Here is a 23,547-nt window from a genome sequence, read left to right as displayed (position 1 = left end):
AGGACATCCCTCAGCATGGATGTTGCCCCTTCATAGGGACACTTTCCTTGCCCTGCCCAGACTCTGACATCTCACACTGGGCTGTCACCAGTGTGAACGTCTACCTCACTCTGCCTACCTAACAGGTTTAGGACTAAACTGTTCAGAAAGGGAAGGGGAGGTTTTTACATTTTTTTAAGGTCAAAAATGTTTATTGATAATGAGATAAATATCACCTTTGCAAATGCCCTTAATGGGTAAAGCCTAGATTTTACACTGCAGCTCAGCATATGAGACAACTTATTAACACTGTGTGTTGTACTGCACATTGCTGAGGGGTGTTCAGGCTTTGTCTCTCTGCTTGGAATGCAGCTAACCCTCCTCCCGTTACCTTGCTTGCACTTAGAGGCTTCAGAATCTTCCCGTAGGGAAATATGGAAGGTAAACCTTTGTGACTCTTTTCGTAGCAATATCTGCGTATCTTCATTAATCTGATCCTGAGAACATTATTAGAAATGAAGTTAAGTGTAGTCGTGAAACGACTTGTTTGTGTAATTACACAACTAAGTTAATTTTCTAACAAGTCTCAACAATGACTGCATTCTCCTATGGAGGTGTTAACTTGTTATGGGCTAGAAAGCACTCTTTGATACAATGTTTTCAGCCTGGAAAAAAAGGCTTTAATTTCAGAGTCCAGTGAAACAAATGGAGACTTGTTGGAAATTTTAACACTACCTTTTTGCTTGTTTTTCTAGCTTAAAGGAATCAATGTTTATTAGGTGATGTTTGCTAGTGTGTTCTGAAGTGTATACAGTTTCTTTTGACCATGTTGTCAAGTTTAAGAGAGTTCAATTGGTATGAATTTTTAAACAGTACACCTCAGCCCCTTCAGCATATAAGTTTGTAACTAAGGAAACACTGCGCTGAAGCTGGTTTGAAGTTTTGAAGGCCGTGAAATGAGTAAGGGGTCCTAATAACTATTTCGTTTCAGGTCTGTAGCTCTAAATTACCATTAAAAGGACTAGGGCCTACCATTGTGGCATGGTTACCATATGTGGCACAGATTCATTTTATGAGGAGTTAATGTTACATTTTTCTCCTAATCTCATATATTGTAATTGAGGAAAAGTAGATCCTAATTAAAAGCTGATGATCTAGCATGATGCCTTGAAAAAACAAAAACAAAAACAAAACACCATTAAGCTTTGCTGCTGTCTAAATGTTGTCAAAGCCTTTGTCTATTTCGTGGCTTCAAGCTGAGTGTACTTAATCATTTTGAGAACATGGTCCTGGCTGGGTCTGGTGGCTCACGCCTGTAATCCCAGAACTTTGGGAGGCTGAGACGGGCAGATAACTTGAGGTCAAGAGTTCAGGACCAGCCTGGGCAACATGGTGAAACCCCATCTCTCCTAAAATTACAAAAATCCCGGACATGGTGGTGGGTGCCTGTAATCCCAGCTACTCGGGAGGCTGAGGCAGGATAATTACTTGAACCCGGGAGGCGGAGGTTGCAGTGAGCTGAGATCATGCCACTGTACTCCAGCCTGGGCAACAGAGTGAGACTATCTCGAAAAAAAAAAAAAAAAAGAACATGGTCCTGAGCACTGAGCATGACCCTTCCGGTGAATCACTGAGAACTGTGTTCAGCAGAGAGATCTTGAATAGAAATGCTCTATTGGCTTACCCTCAGCCTTCATTCTCCCAGAAGCAAAAACTGAGCAGACCTCCCTTCTTTCAAAAACGTTTTAGCTGTTTGTATTTGTCATTTTTCAGTATTTAAGAGCTGAGGCTGTTGTCAGCAGGTGTGACTTATTGAGAACTTTTACTCCAAAGGAAAACATCTTTACAGAGTAATAGGTGTAAGCAGTGTGTATTCTGTAAATTACCTCTTGTCAGAGAAAGAGAAGTGATTAGTGGGAGCTGGAAACGTGTCAGATGTTGGAGGAAAACTCATTCATGAAACATTTATTGAGCCAGGTGTCAGACAAGGGTTATGAGAAGACACAGTTGGTACCCTCAAGGAGCTGCCAGTCTAGTGGAGAAGAATGTATTATATTTTATCTGAGACACACCAGTGGTACTCAACCTTGGCTGTACTTTGGAATAAGTTTAGGAGTTAAAAAGTATCAGTGCCTGGAGATTCTGATTTAATTGGTCTGTGGTATAGACTGGGCATCAGGATTTTTAAAAGCCCCCCAGGTAATTGTAATTGTACCAGGGTTGAATATGGTGAGAGCCTGGAGAGTGGGAAGTACAGGGTGCCTTGGGAGCATAGAGGTGGGGCACTTAACCCAATCTAGGCTGTGTATGTGTGTGTGTGTGTGTGTGAGAGAGAGAGAGTGAGCGTGTGTGTGTGTGTGCGCGCGCTCGCAGGTCAGGTGGGAGATGGGAGGGTTGTTGAACAATAATACTTCCTAGAGAAGAGGAAGTGCCTGAGTTTGTCAAGTGAAAAAGCCTGGAAAGACCGTTCTTGGCAAAACAGCAATTGAATAATGTAGAATAGTAAAGTGGTTATTGTCTTTGGAGTTAGTTCCATGCTGATTCTGCTGCTTGGTCATTTTGTCTTTGGCCAATTTATTCTCTGTGAGCTTCAGTGTCCTCATCTCTAAACCGGGAGTAGTATTACCTGCGGGGTTGTCGAAGACTAACTGAGGTAATGCATGTGAAGTGCTTAGGATCATGGCTGGCACATAGGAAGCAGTAAGTGGTGTTAGCTGTATGGAAATGGTATAATTGTGCTAGAATTAGGGCATGCATGCATGGTTTGCTTAGAGAGCTACAAGTAGATCTATATGGCTGGATTGTAGGGTGCAAGACTGAAGAAGATGGGAGGTGGGAGGCAAAAAAAAAAAAATGCTTGGCAGATGGGCAGGGTTAGGAGTCTATAGGAGAATGAGGCAATTAATAATGGGATATCATGGCAGAACCAGGACATTTCCATGGTAATATCTTAAGATGTATCATGAAGTGTTCTGGGAAAACTTGGGTCCATATTGGAAAATTGGCTCTGAATGTGGCATTCTCAGCATCATTACATGTACCAAATTAGCAGTGAGTGTTAATAGGACAGAAATAGGATTTTCATTTCCTTTAGCCAAGAAGTTAAAAATATTAAACATCCTGAAGAGTAATGGAGGGATAAGCAATCTCAAGGTGGTCGCAGAGAGCCTCTGGAAATTGTTATAGTCTTAATTGTTTACAGGCTTAATGAAAATACCAATTAAGGGGGTTGCTTGGCTATTTGCATTTAGAGGAGGCACTTTTTTTTTTTTTTTTTTTTTTGATTTGCAGAGAAATAGAAAATGCTTCTATCTGCGTTGGCTTCCCTGGCCCTTAAAATAACTGATGTATATTTGTTGGCATGTTACATAACTTGTCACAACATTACTCACCACTTCTTCCATAAGGCAACATGGAAATGATCATGGATAAGCATGACCATAACTTATAATTATAGACCAATTTGTTCTTAGCATTTTAGCTCTTTTTTTTTTTTTTTTTTGAGACTGTCATAATCCTTGGCTCCATGTAATGGAATAGAACTCTGCCAGCTGTTTGAACTAAGTAAGAATCTTAGGTGGCTTTATTATGACTCATTAGAGTGAGGCAGTAACTATGGATAGTGGTAGAAGAAGAGGAATAACCTTCCTTGTTTCCACAAATGCCTTTTTTCTTTGAAATTTATCTTTTATTGCAAAAGCACTATTGAAATAATGGATTATTGTGGTATCCCCTATGTTTATGATGTATATTCTAAATTATTTGGAAGAATTCTACTTAACTGGTAGTTCTTAAAGTATGGTCATGGGTCCAGCAGCATCAGGATGACTTGGAGACTTGTGAGAAATACTAATTCTTGGGTCTCACCTGAGACACTCTGGGGATGGGAAGGGAAATCTTTTAGTTAAGCCCTCCAGGTGACTGTAGTACTTGCTAAAGTTTGAGAATCCTGGAACCGGATGATCACACCCATCATTTATTGAAATCTTTTAGACCTCAGGAAGGCAACTCTATTCTTTATGCCTTCTACCCAGTATTTAGGTGGCACTGGCTGTGTGCCAGTCACTGCCCAGGCACCAGGGTAACACTCCTTGACATGATAGACAAGATCCCTACTCTCCAGCAGCTTACATTTAGAGAAAGGAGACTCACTGTAAACCGAGATTATGACAGGTATAATGTGGAGAATTACAGTTAGGTGATAGAGTGTGTGTTGGGGAAGGTCTTTCTGAGGAGGCCAAATATAAGCTGAGTTTTCATTGCCAAGAAGGGCCACCTGTGTGAAGATCAATATAAAGGACTGTAAGATGGGACTTCTCTTTGGTATGTTTGAGGAGCAGAAAGAAGGTCATTGTGGCTGGAGTTCAGTGGGCAAGGGGAGAGAGGTATAAAATGAAGTTGGACAGGTAGGCAGAGGCCAGATCATGTAGGACTTTGTAGGCATTGCTAAGGACTGCCACCCTCTTTTTTTTTGTTGTTGTTGTTTGTTTGTTTAAATTGTGGTACATTTCACATAAGACTTCCCATCTTAACCACGTTCAAGTGTACAGTTCAAAGGTATTATGTATATTCATATTGTGGGGCAACCATTATCAATGTCCAGCTCCAGGACTACAACTTTGACTTGACTTTGAGTAGTGTGGGGAGTTTTTAGGAGATTTGAGCAAAGAGGTGACATAACCTGAACTTCAGAATAAAAGGATTACTGTCTGTTAATGTTGTGATCTGACCCTATAGAGGGGCAAGGAAGAAAGCAGGGAGACCCGTCAGGAGGGTGTTGCAGTAATCAAGGTGATATGATAGTGATCTATCAAGGATGGTTGTATTTGGGGGTGCTGAGAAACGTTGAGATTCTGGATATATTTTGATGGTAGAATCAGTAGAATTTTCTGATTGGTCGACTGTGGCTTATGAAACAGGGGAGTCGAGGATGACATTAAGTTTTGTTAGTCTCAGCAACTAGTAGAGTTCAGGAGATGCAGGTTTGAGGGAGAAAAATATGATATGTTAAATTAGAAATGCTTCTTAGATGCCCAAATGGGATTTTTTTTTTTTTTTTTGAAACAAGGTTTTGCTATGTTGCTCAGGCTGGCCTCAAACTCCTGGCCTCAAACAATCCTCCTGCGTTGGCTTCTCCAGTAGCTGGGCATCCCCCACCATGCCTGGCCCAGTGGGGATGTTGAGTAGGCAGCTGGATAAGGGAGTCTGGAGTCAGGGAAGAAGTAGTCAGGTTGGAGATGTGACTGGGGCTTGTATGCATGGTAATGAAAGCCCAGAGACTGAATGAGGTCATCTAAGCAATGAGTGTAGACAGGGACAGTAGGAGAGCTAACCTGAGAAGGAATTCGCAAAGGAGAAGCCAGTGAGGTAGGAAGAGGATCAACAGAGAGCAATGTCCTGGAAGGCAAGAGAAGAAAGACATTCAAGGAGGAGGGCAAATGGATCAACTATCAAATGCTATTGACAGGCCGAGTAAGATGAGCACTGAGAATTGAGCATTTAAATACATTTTAGCAATGCAGAGGTCTGTGGTTACCTTGACCAAATTGTTTCAGTGGTGTGGTGGGTTCAGAAGCCTGGTTGGAGTATGTTAGAGAAAGGAAGAAGCAGCAGAAACAATGAGTATATACATTAGGCCATTTTTCACTTAGATAGCAGGGCTATACAAAACACCCTGTGGTACAGGATAATGTGTTGGTGTCCCTGTGTTTTAAAGTTTGGATATAACACCTTTGCATGCTCATTTTATTTCAATTTTTAAAATGCATAAAAATAAATTAAAAATGGAAACTTGAGTAAAAATGTGGGAAGCTCTAAAGAACCTCCATGAATTCCTAGGGTCCTGAAGAACACACTTTGAAGGCTGTTATATTAATCCAAAGGAATGAAATTCTGAGATGAAATTCAGCCAGTTGCAAACTAGGCTTAAGAAAGACATTTTGAGGTTTCAGAGAGAAACTTCCTGATGCTCTTTAGATTATACTACCTATTACTTATGAAAGATGACCTTTCAACTTCCCTTTCTTTCATCAAATGTTCTACCTTAAGATCTTTTGAATGAAATGGGTGTTTGCATATGGTATTTTCCACAAATATTTGGTCCCATATGCCAGAGATGCCAAGATCATTTTGTACCCTCTTGCAGGGAAAAAAGAGCACAACAATTTTTTAAGGTCCTCTTGAAACTTCGGTTTACTTAATTTTTTAAAGTAAGATACTGTGACTTAATGTCTGATTTTAAAAATAACTCAGTTTGACAAGGTATATTTAAATACCTTGAATTTTAGAGCAGCCAGGTCTTTGCTACAGACACTTGAAAGCAAAAGCCCATGTTTCTCTTTGGGGGAGAAATGACAATTTTACACCCCTGAAATAAGTAGATTCCTGATTCACAAAACACATATTTTTCTTTCCCCTCCTAAGGAAGTAGAGGGAGTATTACCATTTTTTACTGAGTGTAAAATGCCATTATTTATAATATAAGCGTTTATTTAAGGTATTACTAAGAAAAAAAAATGCTGGCTCTTAGAATTGTAAAATGCTGTCAGTTGTAAGAGATGTGAAAACGTGGGGGGAAACAGTTCATCCTAGAATCAAGTGAAATAGGATTTGAGGAACAGGAGGCATGAGTTCTGGTCCTGGCCATGTTTCTAGACAAGTCACTTTAGACTCCCTTTGCCTGAGGTTGCTCATTTGTATGGTTGGAGTAATCCTGACACACCTATCTCTCAGGATTATGATGACGATGAAATGAGATAACTGAGATTTCTATTTTGAAAAGTAGATGCCACTGGGCATATTAAAAGTATTTATTTGATGTAAATAAATCCTTAGACATGATTAGGCAACTCAGAAAGTTTCTTACCTCATGTTTGTTGTCAGATTTAAAATAGAATTAAGTTACAGATATTTGAAAGTACAACATTTTCTTCTGCTAAATGATTTTTATTTCATCTGGAAACATGTTTTTATGGTAGTTTTGAAATTAAAGAGAAAATGTAAAAATAATATAACCACAATATTCTTATTATCTAGAATTAACCATTAACATTCTGTTCTGTGATCTTTTAAAAATTTATGAACTATTGGCTGGGTGCAGTGGCTCCCAGCACTTTGGGAGGCCAAGGCGGGTGGATTACTTGAGGTCAGGAATTTGAGATCAGCCTGGCCAACATGGTGAAACCCCATCTCTACTAAAATACAAAAGATTAGCCAGGCGTGGTGGTGTGTTCCTGTAATCCAAGCTACTTGGGAGGCTGAGGCAGGAGAATTGCTTGAACCCGGGAAGCAGAGGTTGCAGTGAGCTGAGATTGTGCCACTGCACTTCAGCCTGGATGACAGAGTGAGACTCTGTCTCAAAATAAATATGTAAATAAACAAATTTATGAACTGTTATGAAATAAACAAGTAAGAGTATAATAATGAAAATTGATACACTTACCATTGCCAATACAGGTGAAGGCCCATTGAATCCTGAAGATCATGAACTTATCAAGGTTATATAGCTACATGGGAACGGTGTCTTACATTTAGATTGGCATCTTGTCTTCACAGTAGTCTAGTGAGATACACTGTTCCTCTTGTTTAAGTCTTGAAAACCTGTACATAAGCAAGTTAATCTTGTCACATTCATGTTTTATTCTGGAATATACTGAGGAGAGGCTACTTTGTGCTGGTGTTGCCTTGGTCTGAGTTTCCTCAAATTTCTACCTCTGGGTTTGGTGATCCAGCTGTGGAAGTTGGAAATGTGACATCTGTAAAACCATAGTAATGGCTAGCCTATTATGTGCCAGACATCATGCCTAGACAATTTGTGTGTGTGTGTGTGTGTGTGTGTGTGTATATATATATATATATATATAATTCTACTATTCATTTTTGAGACAGTGTCTCACTCTGTTACCCAGGCTGGAGTGCAGTAGCATGATCTTAGCTCGCTGCAACCTCCACCTCCTGGGCTCAAGTGATCCTCCCACCTTAGCCTCCCAAGTAGCTTGCATTACAGGTGTGCACCACCATGTCTGGCTGATTTTCGCATTTTTAGTGGAGACAGGGTTTTGCTATGTTGCCCAGGCTGGTTTTGAACTCCTGGCCTCAAGTGATCCTCCCACCTTGGCCTCCCAAAGTGCTGGGATTACAAGCGTGAGCCACCACACCTGACCTGTATATATATATATATATATATTTTTTAAGTTTTACAGTAATTCTTCTGGCTAGGTGTTTTCATTTTGTAGTTTAGAAAGGCATGGGCTCAGAGAAATAGTGTAGCTTGTCCAAAGTTCCACGGCCATTAAGTTGTGAGCTAATGATTTCAAGGAAGATCTGTTTAATACCATAGCCCACATGTTCTATACCATGCTGCCTCAGTCTTTGTCAGTAATCATGATCTGTTTCTTTTGTAGGCAGAATCCAGAGACCACATTTGAAGTATATGTTGAAGTGGCCTATCCCAGGACAGGTGGCACTCTTTCAGGTACTTTGCATGTTTGATTATGATATGGTGTGTTACTTATTTTTTGAGATAGCCATGCACATGAGATAATATGTGAATATGAGTAAATTGTTATTTGTCTTTAAGTATGTTTAAGTGCCTTTTTCATTTTATTCATTCCCACATTATCCTAGGAAGAATGGAGAATGAAAACACAGTGAATAGTCTGAATTAAGAGTTCAAGCATAATAGGCTTGAAGTATGGCTTTATTCATTGTAATCATTGGGTCTTGGTTTGTATCTTTCACAGATGCCTGGAAGTCAACTATTTAGTGTGAAATATTGTCACCTTGCTAATGAGCAGAGCTTCACCTCTAGTCTACCAATCTAATGGTAGAATTAGATTATAGGATACAAAATAATATAAAGGAAATTCTTTGCCACTAATCTAGAAGGAGATGCTTGGACTTAATTTAGTAAATTTTATGTCTGCTGGCAAAAGAAGGTTGAAAATTAGTTGAAGGAAACACCTCCTCTGGCTTTAGCTTTTGGGCTAATTTGAATATGTGTTCCTGGACAAAAGGGTCCTGGGAAAGACCAGGGTATCTTGTGCAGGCAGCATATATCGCTTCTTAACCTAAAATCTTTCTTGGTTAATGAGAAAAATAACCTTATGATCTAGTGTTCTTTTTCTTGGTGCCTAAGAGGTGATACATTTTGCCAAAGGTATGTTTAGGACTCTTGGTCCACCCACAAAAACACCTGCATATATTAATATTATTATTATTTTTTGAGATGGAGTTTTGCTCTTGTTGCCCAGGCTGGAGTGCAATGGCGTGATCTTGGCTCATCGCAACCTCTGCCTCCTGGGTTCAAGCGATTCTCCTGTCTCAGCCTCCCGAGTAGCTGGGATTACAGGCATGTGCCACCACGCCCAGCTAATTTTGTATTTTTAATAGAGACAGGGCTTCTCCGTGTTGATCAGGCTGATCTCAAACTCCTGACCTCAGGTGATCCACCCGCCTTGGCCTCCCAAACTGCTGGGATTACAGGCATGGGCAACTGTGCCTGGTCTATATTAATATTATTTGGTGTATAGAAACAGTGAGTCTACTTGGATTAGAAACTTGGAGTAATCAGGATTCCAATGGTAGTAAGGCCCTTAATTGGCTTCACAGCCTTGGGCATATGTTCTGTTATTTTAATTAGATTGTAATAATTGTAAACATTATTTGCTACCTTTCACTGAGTACCTGTTGTTATTCTATATGCTGGACATATATGGTGTCATTCGTTACATTGCAGCCTTTAAAGGTAGTTGGGTGGCATCCTCATTATACCCATGAGAAAATAGAATCCCAGGGAGGTGAAGTAACTTACCAAAATCATGTAGCTACAGTGTGATAGCCAGGATTTTTGTCTTAAGTCCTCTTTGCTCTGCTAAGTTGCCTTCTTGAGGGTAGTGACCATGCTGTACACATCTCTCCATGTCACCTGCAGGGCTTTGCACAATGTCACCAATAGTTGTTGATGAAAATGAATGAGTTTTCCTTTACAGCAAATGTGTGAATAACCGTGCTCTACTTTTTGGATTATCTGATGAAGGCTGTGAAACACATTGCAAATTTATGCTTGTCCTGGAAGTAGAACGTTAGCATCTGTGTTAAGTTATGCCTCTTATTGTACATGGAGACCATTGGGTTTCAAAGGGAATTCTCTGTTTCCAGGTGTGTATATGCAGGAGCACTTCATAGGCTGACTTGACAGAGTTACCATTCGACAGTGGCTGTGATTTGACGATAAACTTAAGGACAAAACATTTTCTTATTTCTACAGTTGCTAATGTTTTTTCCTTTCAGTGCTCTAGGATTTTTTCCCCAAAGTTAAAATTAATTTTTTAATATGAACAAAATCTGAAAGGTACAGATGAAATGGAAGAATGAACAAAGTGAATAGCATTTATACTACTTCCTATTTCAGCCATCTAATTCCTCTCCCCATAGACAACACCTTTGTTTAACTCTACAGTTTATTTTTTAAACTTTTATTTTATGTATTTATTTTCATGAGATGGAGTTGCTCTCTTGTCACCCAGGCTGGAGTGCAGTGGCACAATCTGGCTCACTGCAGCTTCCGCCTCCTGGGTCAAGTAGTTCTCCTGCCTCAGCCTCCCAAGTAGCTGGGATTACAGGCACCCGCCACCACTCCCAGCTAATTTTTATATTTTTAGTAGAGACAGGTTTCACCTTGTTGGCCAGGCTGGTCTTGAGCTCCTGACCTCAGGTGATCTACCCACCTCGGCCTCCCAAAGTGCTGGGATTACAGGTATGAGCCACCATGCCCGGCCTGTTTTTTTAACTTTTTGTTTTGCAAGTGTTTTATTTTATTATTATTTTTTTTGAGACGGAGTCTCGTACTGTCGCCCAGGCTGGAGTGCAATGGCATGATCTCGGCTCACTGCAACCTCTGCCTCCCGGATTCAAGCGATTCTTCTGCCTCAGCCTTCCAAGTAGCTGGGATTATAGGTGCCTGCCACCACGTCCGGCTAATTTTTTGTATTTTTAGTAGAGACCGGGTTTCACTATGTTGGCCAGGCTGTCTCGAACTCTTGGCCTCGTTCTCCGCCTGCCTCAGCCTCCCAAAGTGTTGGGGTTACTTACGGGTGTGAGCCACCGCACCTAGCCCTTATTTTTTAATTAGTATAAATTTAGGGGTTACAGGAGCAGTTGTGTTACATGCATATATTGCATAGTGGTGAAGTCTGGGCTTTAAGTGTACCCATCACCTGAATAGTGTACATTGTACCCATTAAGTAATTTCTTATCCCTCAGCCCCTCCCACCCTTTTGAGTCTCTAGTGCCTATTATTCCACACTCTATGAGCACGTGTACACATCATTTAGTTCCCACTTACAGGTGAGAACATGCTGTATTTGACTTTCTATTTCACTTAAAAGAATGGCCTCCAGTTCCATCCATGGAACTGCAAAAGACAATTTCATTCTTTTTTATGGCTGAGTAGTAGTCCACATTTTCTTTATCCAGTTGCCCATTGGTGACACTTATATTGATTCTGTATCTTTGCTATTGTAAATAGTGCTTCTATAAAAATATGAGTGCAGTTATCTTTTTAATAGGATTTAGTTTCCTTTGGGTATATACTCGGTAATGGGATTGCTGGATCAAATGAATTGTTTTGAGACTATTTTAAGAGTTACAAGAACAGTCCAGTGCGTATGCTCTTTCCTTAGATTTGCCAATTGTTATTATTTTGCTGCATTTGCTTTATCACTCCCCCAATACATACACAGCACATATGTGTGCATGTGAGTATACACACACAGAATTATTGCCGAATCATTTAAGAGTGAGTTGCAGACATTATGACCCTTCATTCCTGCATATCCAGGAGATATTCTGGATATATCTGCTAAGAATAAAGACATATTCTTATATACCCCTAGTATAATGATTGAAATCAGAAAATTTAATATTGATACAATGTCAGTTGTCCATATTTAAATTTAATCAATTGTTATGTCATGTCCTTTATAGCATTTTCCCTATGACCCAGAATCCAATCCAGAATCATGCAGTCCATTTAGTTTTCATGTCAGTTTACTTCCTTTCAGCCCAGAATGATTTTTACAGCCTTTGTCTTTTTTGACATGTTTTTGAAGAATTTGGGTCTGTTGTTTTGTAGAAAGTTCCTGGATTTGTATCTGTCTGATTGGATCTTCATGATTAGATGCAGGTTATGGGTTTTTGGTAAAAGTATCTCAAAAGTGTTATGTGTTCTTCAGTGCATCCAGTAAGCAGACACATGATATCTGTCTTGTTATTTGTGAAAAAGTACATAAAACATATGTATAGTTTAACAAATAAGTATAAAGTGAGTAACCATGTTATTACGATCCAGGTTAAGAAATATGTTCCCCAGTTCTTCAGAAATACTGGTCCTGGCAAGAGGGACCCCTGCCTTGGCCTGATGCTTTAGAGGGATCTGCTTTGTCCCTCCTCTACCAATTCCCTTTCCACAGGGCAAGGAGTCTCTGGGGACTACGGAACATGGTCACTTGGAGACTAAACCCTTCCATCCTAGACCATGCTTTGAGCACCCAGCATCTCAGAACTTCTTGCCCAAATGGCCTTGAGCTTGTTTCTGGAGCCTGTGCGAGTCTTTCCCCTGGGGTGTGTCCTCCTGGGAGTGGACTATGCTGCTGGTGTATACATCCCTAGGTCTAAGGGTGGCCTAAGGATAGCTGTCAGTGGGGAATAGGGTATGGGATAGAGCTTGCAGTACAGGATGGAGAGGGAGCAGTGGGCAGTGAGCCAATGGCCAATTTTCCCTGCACCACTGCTTTTCTCCGTGGAATGCAAAATACAAAAACACAATATGAACCTGGCCTTCTAGTCAGTTGTAAAGGTATATTTATTATGGCAGGAGGATAGAAAATATTTAATAGTTTGTATGCTTGTTTTAAAACTTTTAAATATTTAAATATTCAGATGTACGGTCTGTAGGTCTCTATTTGAACCCTTGCCTAAGCCCTGTAAATGTTACAGGTGGGTTTGCCCAGCACCCCAGAGGCCCCTCCCTCCCTCCCTTCAGAGGTAACTACTATCCTGACTTTTATGATAATCGTCTCTTTGTTTTTCTTCATGGTTTTGCTACATAAGTATACCTCCTTGAAAAAATATAATTAAATTGTGCCGCCTTCTGAATTTTATAGAAATGGAATTATTCTGTATGTAGTTCTGCTGCTTTTTTGCTGAATTATGTTTGAAAGGGTCTTCCATGTTGTGTGTAACTGCAGTCATTGATTTTCATTGCTGTGTAGTGTACTATAGAATTATTTCGGAATTTAGTTATCCATTCTACTGTTGACCTTTGAAGTTGTTTGCAGTTTTTGGCTACTATAAGCCATGCTACTGTGATCTTTCGTACGTATGAATCCTGGTACATGTAAACGCACATTGCCATATAGAACATACTTGATTACTGAATCATGCCATACTTTTACAAAATGGATTGTGCCAGTCTGTACTCCCACCTGCAGTGTTTGGTAGCCTACACTTACTGCTCTACAACTTCATCAGCCCTTGGTACAGTTACATTTGACTTTTGCCAACCTGATGGTTATGTAGTAGTATCTCCTTGTTGTTTTTTATTTGCATTTTGTTGAAGACTAATGAGATTGAACCCCTTCTTATATGCTTACTGGCTTCTTACTTATTTGTTTGTTTATTAGTTAGAGACAAAGTCTTGCTCCTTTGCCCAGCTGAAGTGCAGTGGCGTGATCATAGTTCATTGCAGCCTCGAACCCCTGGGCTCAAGTGTTCCTCCCACCTTAGCCTCCTTAGTAGATGGTACTAGCCTCCTTAGTAGCTGGTACTAGCCTCCTTAGTAGCTGGTATAGGCTTATTGGCCTCGTGAATATCTTTTATAAAGTGCTCATTCAGGCTACTTGCTCATTTTTAAAATTGAGTTCTCTACCTGTTCCTTATTGGTTTATAAAAAATTGTTTATATACTATAGATATTAATTATCTGGTTATATGTGTTATAGATATCTTCTATGGTTTGTCTTTCACTCAATGGTATCTTTGACCAAAACTTCTTGGTTTTAATATAGTATAATTTATCAATATTTTCCTACTCTACAGATACAAAGATATTTTCCAATATTTCCTTTTTTTTCCTTTTTTTTTTTTTTTGCTTTTTAAATTTTGTGTAGAGATGGGCTCTTACTATGTTGCCCAGGCTGATATCAAACTCCTGGATCAAGCGATCCTCCCACTTCAGACTCCAAAGTGTTGGGATTATGGATGTGAGCCACCTCTCCAGGCCCAATATTTTCTTTTAAGAGATAGATAGGACCGGGTGCAGTGGCTTATGCCTGTAATCCCAGCACTTTGAGAGGTCGAGGTGGGCGGATCACAAGGTCAAGAGTTCGAGACCAGCCTAGTCAACATGGTAAAACCCTGTCTCTATTAAAAATACAAAAACTAGCCAGGCATGGTGGTGCATGCCTGTAGTCCCAGCCACTCGGGAGGCTGAGGCAGGAGGATCGCTTGAACCTGGGAGGCGGAGGTTGCAGTAAGCTGAGATTGTGCCACTGCACTCCAGCCTGGGTGACAGAGTAAGACTCTGTCTCAAAAAAAAAAAAAAAAAAAAGAGATAATTTTGCCTTTTACATCTAAGTCTTTACTAAGGATATTAGTTTTCTATTGGATGATTAATATTCAGAAAAGTTAACCTCTAAATTTGATTCCTTATTGGTGATTTTTAAAAATTGGGAAACTAAATAAAACTTATTTACTACCATATGCTATGTCTGTACTTAAAACATTTTATAAAGTGATCAGGTACTTCAAACCATACCTAAAACATTACCTAATGATAAAAAGATGTGAGGTGAGAAAGGGTAAACTTTGAGGACAGTTCTTTTTTCCATTGATTGCTTTTAATGTCTACACTAGTGAAGTCATGTATTGTAAACTGTCCCTCATGTGTTCTGTGCTCTGAAGAGCATCTCATGACATCTGTGGAAGGGACATGTGATCTGTCAGTTCTACTTAGAAATTGCATTAAGACCCCTAACACTGAATTGGAACACTTTCCAAAGATTGTACAAATAAAATTTGAGTACACAAGCTGAACTCCATATTTTAGGAATGCATAAGATTTTCTAGTTACTAGTTACCAGTGAATAAACTGTCACTTAATATTTGATTTCAGGTACCTTTGTCTGCTTCTACAGCTTTATTTGTTTTTAATACAACTTATGTTTGCCTTTTTCTAATATTTAATGCATTATTTTTGCCATTTTAGATAATTACAAAGAATCTGCTTTAAGATTAGTCTTTGTCCCTGGGATCTGCATCTCTGATCTGTGCCAAAGTATCTGAAAAACTTAGATATAAACCTTACGCTGTACAGTACTAGTGTCTGGGCATAATCTTCCCTTTGAAGTTTGTTTGCATCCCCCTGGAGGGATTAATTCCCTGCTGTGAGAAGGTGGGTTAGAAAGCACTGAAACTACTTTATGGGTCTTTAATTGGAGGATTTAGTATACATTTTGTTCTATAAACTTCTGTGGGAGTTTCATTCTTACAATTTTTCTTATACTGTGGTATGTTATATTTTCATTGTAAATTAAAGTACATATACTCAAATTATTCTTGTTATTTAGTGCATACTGACAGGTTATCCTGGTGTGTGTGTTTTTTTCCATTTGTCTTTAAATTTTTAGTAGCTTGTTTTCTGATTAGTTCTTGAGTATGTAAAATTTTAAACTTCTTGGAAAATGATGAACAAGAGAAAAATTATCACTCAATAACTAACGTTTCAGTATATTTATTTCCTTATAGTCTTCTTTTGTGTGTGAATGTGTGTGTAAATAAAATATAAAAACTTTTTTTCTGAACTCTCAGCTATATCTGTTTTCCTCACTCTCTCCAATTATTCATTAAGCTTTCCCTAAAATTATTAATGTAGATTTGCAGAAATCATTTTAGTTGCTATGAATTATTACATCATGTTTATGTGCTACATTTACTTATAACGGAATCTTTAGGTTGTTTCCAAAGTTCTCCTGTTATAAATGATGTAGTGAACATCTTTGTGTATAATGCTTGTCAGTTTATGTATGTAATTTAAATGCTTAAAAAAAGTCATATCATTTTGAGGAGATCTTTGATCTACTTTGTTCTTAGTTTTTGTATGCTTATTTTTTTTTTGCCACACTTCATTTTGTGACTCCAATTGGTGTATTTGTTCAAGAACCTACCTTTACATAGGGATCCCAGAAAATCAAGACAGTTAGCTCAAATTGCAAAAACTCTGAAGTCTGCATTCAGCCTGTGCGACCAAAGGTCTCGGAAGAGGGTGCTCTTGTAAGAGAGATCAGCCTGCAAGGTCCCATGATCAGATGGCACTGGCCACACAAAAACTCTGGAATGCATTTCAAACACAAGTGTCTCATTACAGCTGGCATCTTAGCCTGCAGCGGGCACTCTTCTTGGGCAGATGCTTAGCACTGGGAGACTGGCACCATCAGGTTCTTCAGAGCTGCTTGGCAGACCAGCTTCCTCCTGTGTCTACCCCATATCCCCCTACCCCAACCCCCAGCATTTTCAGTGCATTAGCCAAATGGCCACTTCTTAAAAAGAATGGGGTGGTTAGGTTGAGAAACTGTCGGGAAACTCTGAAAGGCATGCCTAAGACATGGTGCTTTGGTTGATGAGTTTCTCAGATACGTGGGTGTTAAGCAGCAACATAAAAACAAAATCTTTGCTTAGAATCTCTTAACTAACTATACACATTTCTATATTAGCAGTATCATGAAGAAAACTGAGTTTTTGCTGTCTTAAAATATTGAGAGCCAGATTTGTTATTCTGAAGTTTAACTTTCATTTTACGGGACTGTAAATTGTGGTCTAGGAGCTTCACCTGAGTATCTGTGATCACAATGGATACTCAAAATTATTAGACATTTTAAAAAAGCTGATTTAAAAAACATGATCCTGGCTGGGGGTAGCATCTCACACCTGTAATCCTAGCACTTTGGGAGGCTGAGGCAGGTGGATTGCTCGAGCTCAGGAGTTCAAGACCAGCCTGGGCAACATGATGAAACCCCATCTTTATTAAACATACAAAAACATAGCTGGGTATGGTGGTGCACACCTGTGGTCCTAGCTACTCAGAAGGCTGGGGTATGAGATCACTTGAGTCCGGGAGGTAGATGTTGCAGTGAACCAAGATTGTGCCACTGCACTCCAGACCAGGCAACAGACCTAGACCCTGTCTCAAAAATAATAATAATAATAAAATTAAAAACAACTTGCTGTCTCTTGAGAAGTGGTATGGCGGGGGGAGCTCTTTTGAGAGTCAAATTTTATTCCAGATTAAAATGTTCTAGAGAGATATTAATTAAATTCGTCTTATTTTTTTCAATAATAATGACAGTGAATGACGGCAAGCTTGAAGAATGGTAAAGAATAGCTAACTTTCCTTGAGTCCTTATTATGCCTCAGGCACTTTTCTTAATATTACTTTCTTAAAGCTCGAACAGTTCTCTAAAGATGGCTCTTATGTTTGAGGAAACTGAGACTCAAAGAGGTTTACTTGCCCAGGTTGGACAACCACAAAGTCGTAGAACCATGAAAAAATAGCTGGTTAGGCCAGCCACGGTGGCTCACACCTATAATCCCAGTACTTTGGGAGGCCGAGGTGGGCGGATCACAAGATCAGGAGATCGAGACCATCCTGGTCAACATGGTGAAACCCCGTCTCTACTAAAAATACAAAAATCAGCTGGGTGTGGTGGCATGCACCTGTAATTCAAGCTACTCAGGAGGCTGAGACAGGAGAATTGCTTGAACCCGGGAAGCAGAGATTGTGGTGAACCCAGATCATGCCACTGCACTCCAGCCTGGCAACAAAGCAAGACGCCATCTCAAAAAAAAAAAAAAAAAATTAGCCGGGCATGGTGGCAGGTACTTGTAATCTCAGCTACTCAGGAGGCTGAGGCAAGAAAATGGCTTGAACCTGGGAGGTGGAGGTTGCAGTGAGCCGAGATCACGCCACTGTATTCCAGCCGGGGCAACAGAGCGAGACTCTGTCTCAAAAAAAAAAAAAAAAAAAAAAAGCTGATTAATATTACCTGCATGTGCAGTGATTAGAACAGTCAGATAAGGTTAATGTGGGGGCAGATAAATCAGGATTGTACAGAAAATCAGGGGATATGTGGTTTTATTCATGAACTATACAAGGGATTCTTATATTTGTTTTTTAAGTCAGCACGATTACTTCAGCTATTCTATATTTTTTTAATCTTGCATTTTCCAGTGAAAGTGAGTCCATCTTATGGAGTGTTAGGTCTGGGCCCTGATTCTTTTTTTTTTTTTTTTTTTGAGACAGGGTCTTGCTCTCATCACCCAGGCACTCTTAAATAACTCTTTCAATGGCATGATCATGGTTCACTGCAGCTTTGACCTTCCAGGCTCAGGTGATCCTCCCACCTCAGCCTCCCCAGTAGCTGGGACTACAGGTGCACGCCACCACACTCAGCTAATTTTTTGTAGAGATAGGGTCTTGCCATGTTGCCCAGGCTGATCACGAACTCCTGGGCTCAAGAGATCCTCCCACCTCAGCCTCCCAAAGTGTTGGGATTACAGGCATGAGCTACCGCACCTGGCCTGGACCCTGATTCTTGATACTATAGTTGGGACAAATTGCCACTCACTCAAAAGACATGGATTATTAAAAACATTTTTGTAAATTTTCCTGGCTCTAAGTACTTGACGTGCTAGTTAGGAAAAGTCTTGTTTGGGATAGAGATGTGGAAATTCATCTAACTGTACTTTTTTCAACTGATTTTAAAGTCAGGGATAGCTGACTTGTTTAGAAAAAGAAAGCTTTACTCAGGATATCCCAATGAGCTTGTAATATGCCTTGTCTCTTTTTCTCAAGATTGCCGTAATAATGATTATTTCTTTAAACTAGAGGTGATCCTAATGAGAGCTCATTATGATAAAACTCTTGCCCACCACCTAATGAAGTAAGAAGTATTATTCTAATTATATAGGTAAGAAAAAGAGGGCTCCATGAGCGCAGAGATTATGTCTTGCTTGCACTTGTATACTTTGGTAGCTAGAAGAGTGCCTGGCATACATTAGGCCCTCAAGTATGGAATGATTAAATCTTAGAGCTAGGAAGCAACTTGTCCAAAGGATAGAGTGACAGAGTTGGGATTTGAATTCTAGTGTGACTGTATTCTTTAAAGAAATTTATGAAAACTATCACACAAATTACATAATACATATGTATGTATACAGTTTAAAGAATAAATGAAAATGCACATATCCACCACTCAACTTAGAAAACAGAACATTTTGTATCTTTGAGTACTCCATTTATGCCTCTCTCAATTTGCCTTTCTCTACTGAGATCACATTTTGAATTTTACGTTAATTGTATATCCCTGCTTGAAGCTTGTGCTTTTTATATACTGTGCTGGTGCTCTAAATTGGTTATATAGAATGAGTTTGAATTGCTGTTCTTAGGAAGTAACAGAAAGTGAGCCATATATTTTCTTTTCTTAATGCTTAGTTATTTGAAGCAGATCCCAGATTTCTTCTTTTTCCTAAAGTGTGCAATTTAGGGGCCATCTGGGTATAAATTATGATATAGGGGAGCCTTACAATTTTTGATTTATTCATGACAGTGTGGTTCTTCTTGCTATGTTAGTGGTTCACAGTATTAGGCCTCAGGCCTTCTATGGTGGACCAGGAATTCATTGATTTACTAAACTTTGAAATCCTTTTGAGCAGTGAGTTTGTTGAATTTTTAAAATACCCTCCACATGCCAATCTCAGAGCCTCATTTTCTCAACTCTAAAGTGGGGCACTAATGGTACCTATTTTAGTTGAAAGATTAAATGGGAGTGCACCATGCATGGGACATGGAAAGTTCTTTATAAATGGGAGCTGTTATTTTAACTTATTTTTGTTTAAGGCTAGAGTTTATATCTGTGTGGAACTCTGCTACTCAGCAACTGTTATCAAATTGACGTAACTGAAAAACAGAAAGTAAAAGTAACTAGACAGTAGATTTCTCAGAGTCCATCCATTAAAACTTAAGTTCTTTATTCATAGAAAAGCCCTCAGCTTATACCCTGACTGCTTTAGTATGCCGGGAAGATTTCTCTGTGCAATATTGCTCAGCAGTTACTGATCGTGTCAATGACATCAGTCATTGCATTAGTCAGGATCCTTTTCACTGGAAGTGACAGAAACCCAGTGAAATCCGACTTGAAGAACAAAGGGAATTTACTGGCTCTTAACACTGAGAAGTCCAATGGTAAAACTGGCTTTAGGTTTTGCTGAATCTAGGTCTTCTACTCATATTTTCAGAAATTTTCCGTATCTCTTGATGCTCTGTCTTCTGTGTTGGGTTCATTTCTGGGCAGGTGCTCCCTATACAGTGGCAAAGATGGTTATGAACAAATCCAAGCTTATGTTCCATCAGTTTAACCACCCAAATAGAAAAATAGTGTCTTACAGTATTTTGAGCCATAGTCCCAAGGCTGACTCTAATAGGCCCTGTTTGGATCATGTACCCATTCATGAACCAATAACCATGACTTTTGAATTGTTGATTGGAGGATAAGGGAGTGTGTTGGGGGAGTGGGGGGAGAATTGGGGGAGCTGTTCAGGACCACCTGGATCCTATAGCCTGAGAATGGGGCAGGGTGGTTCTTCAGAGGAAAATCTGGTGCTATTACTGGAGGAAGGGAGAACGGATGCTGGGCCGCCAAAACAGATGTCCACTGCAGCCATCAAGAAAATGTTTGATTCAAAATATTCTTTCCGAAAAAGCAGTGGGATAATAATGAAGCTTGGAAACATTTATAACTAAAATGATTTAAATCAAGTTTTAATGCTTAAAAATACTGATCTTCAGGTTTCTTGAAAACTGCCATGTAAGACTGATTTCCCCAGTAGTCTACATACCCAAGGCCTTATTATCACACTTCTAATTCATTAATCACCTATTCTTTGAGTGTTCGTTTTAGACTGTGCTAGACTCTATAGAGTGGAACGTTCACCCTATAAAACAGGAACTAGACATCATGTTTTAAATGCTTAGAAGACTTTTTAAAAAAAAAACCTTTAGGAAGTTATATTCTAGCTTTTGAACTTCTTTTGGTATTATTTCACAACACATTTTGCGTTTCCTTCTTTATGTTACATTGAAAACATGCAGTCCGCTCAAAGGCTTTCTTTAGAAAAAGAAAGCTTTACTGAAGATATCACTGTGAGCTTGCTTTGCCCAGCAGGAGACTTTAATAAGTTGCTCAATTTAAAGAGTTTTCTTACCTTTAATGTGTTCTTAGACATTAGAATTTTCTGCTATCACGAAGCCTTATTTGAGGAGAAAATAGATGCAGATAAATTGCTGTCTAGATTATAACAATGTCCTTAATTATCTTTGAATAATTTGTAATAAAAACAGTATAATGGCCAGTCTGTAGGCTTTGAAATCAAACAGACTTAGGTTCAGATTTCTTTTGCCACTCATTAATTGTTTGACCTTGGGAAAGCTATTTAAACTAAATTCTGGTTTGCCCATTGTTTAAGTGGGACTTCTGTCTACTTGGCAGGTTGTTTTGTAAATTAGAGATAATATGTACTAAAATGCTCAGCACAGGAAGTGGTACAAACCAGCATTCTTGTGGTGATGTAATTTAACGTCACCCTTAAGTTAAAAACATGAAAACCCCAAACTCCAAACCAAACTCAAACAACACAACTTCCGGAAATTGTGCTATCATTAAGAAATGAAATTTTTGTGATAGAATTTATGTAAATTCCTTTTCGAAGGGATTCAAATATTAGAATGATAGTCATTATTACTATATGAAAGATATGACAACTTGATAAAAACAACACTGCCTGAACTGACTAATTTTCTTTTTCAGAAAATGTAGAATTAATTCTGAGTTGTTCCCAGAAAAACACACTTTGGGCACATGAATAATTCAACCTATATATTTTTTTCTTCCACTTATGTGTCACAGTTAAACTTTAACAAGAACCCAGTGATCAATCCTCAGCTACCAGAGTTTTTATTTAAACTGTCTACTTGTGAGAAAGAGCCAGATGCTGAGAAAATAAGCTAGGATTAGAAATGTATTAAAACAACCCATTTCTGGAATATGGTCTAAAATTTGTGTGTATTTAGCCCAGTTTTCTGTCCTCAGCAGTAATGATCCTGATACTCAGAATGATAGAATTGACTTCTTGAACATAAAGCACATTTTCCATTGGTTTGTTAGGTTGTGCTTACCATGAAAGGAAAAGTGACAAAAGTATTTGGGAAAGATTTTATACACAGACCAAAATGAAAAATATTTTCATCATGGCTGTCCAGGAAGTAGAAAATCAGCTAAGTGCTAAGTGGAACATTCATTTCCTCTTTCTAGTATTTTGGTTAACAGAAATATATCCCCCACAAAATGCCCCCAAAATATAGTTAGAGAAATTTGGTTTAGAGGATGGTTTCTAGAGTCAGGTCATGTGGGTCAAAATTCTGGCTCCCCTACTTAGGACATATCCCTGTGTGATTTTGGGCAAATTACTTAATTTCCTTCCTTGTTTTAGTTCCCTGTGCTGTAAAATGGGGATAAATGGGGATGATGGTAATATCTCATATTATCATCATATTTGAGGATTCAGAAACACAGTATTTAAAGAATTAAGCACAGGACATGGCACAGAGTTTCTCTCAGTTTGAACTATCATGAAGAAAAACATGGGATTTGTTTTGATCCTTCAAACTGGAAATTGAGGATCATCAGGAGTCTGCCCTGGGGGGACATCCCCTGATTCTGTCCTCCTCATTCTGAGCCTTCTCATTCTGCACATATGGTGGAGGGGCCCTGGGACCAGTCCTAAGGCAGTTCCAGGCCCAGGGCCTTGGGAATGCTGCTTTAGGTTTCTTTCTTACCTCTAACAGCCCCAGCAAGTCCAGTTTAGGCTTTAAAAAAGTTCTTAATCCCTGGGGTGGACCCTGGAACAAGCTGACCTAATTTCTCTTGTTTTTGCTGAATGGAGATTGAGTTGACTTGGATTTTATTTAGGCTTCTTGGGGCCTGCTGCAGGATCAAAGCTCAGGTCTAGACCCAATTGAAGTTGAGATTTAGATTTAGAGCTGATCACTGCTACATTTTTCACTTCTTGTTTTGAAAGCTTTTTTTTAATTACACAGTTCATTCAGCAATATTTATTATAAGCGTGAAAGGTGCTGGGGATGGGTGAGGACATTCCAGCAGAAGGAAGAGCATCTGCAAAGCTATGGAGGGATATTTAATTTTCTTTTTATTAATCAAAAATATGACTCAGGTTCTGATTAGTATGAAGGGACCCTGTATAGTCATGCTCAGTCTAAGAATATCAGCTCCAGAGGGCAAGGATCTTCATGTACTTGGTTCACTAATGTGTCCCCAGCACCTAGAACAGTGACTGGAATGTAGTAGGCACTCAGTGTATGTTTGTTGGACCAATAAATGAGTTGACACAATTCCAACTGATTGCAGAGAACCTAGATATTTTGATTCATCTCCGCAGTTTT

General features: G+C 39.2%; 1 protein-coding gene across 22 annotated transcripts in view; it reads left to right on the top strand.

Annotated features, from left to right (window-relative positions):
- Nucleotides 1-23,547, top strand: part of DENND1A (DENN domain containing 1A) — a 542,897-nt gene that overhangs the window by 36,028 nt on the left and 483,322 nt on the right. For 21 of the 22 annotated variants that reach the window (XM_054501506.2, XM_054501505.2, XM_054501502.2 and 18 more), the window contains one exon: nt 8,382-8,452. In XM_054501506.2, the coding sequence (XP_054357481.1) occupies nt 8,411-8,452 (42 nt within the window). In that variant the 5' untranslated portion in view covers nt 8,382-8,410. Of the gene's footprint in view, nt 1-8,361; nt 8,453-23,547 lie in introns of those variants that run through there. The other variant, XM_054501504.2, reaches the window with a different exon arrangement.

Source organism: Pongo pygmaeus, chromosome 13, assembly GCF_028885625.2.
Source record: "Pongo pygmaeus isolate AG05252 chromosome 13, NHGRI_mPonPyg2-v2.0_pri, whole genome shotgun sequence".
Taxonomy (NCBI): Eukaryota; Metazoa; Chordata; class Mammalia; order Primates; family Hominidae; genus Pongo; species Pongo pygmaeus.
The sequence above is the reverse complement of the archived record's forward strand: the minus strand, read 5'-3'. Positions and strand labels throughout refer to the sequence as shown.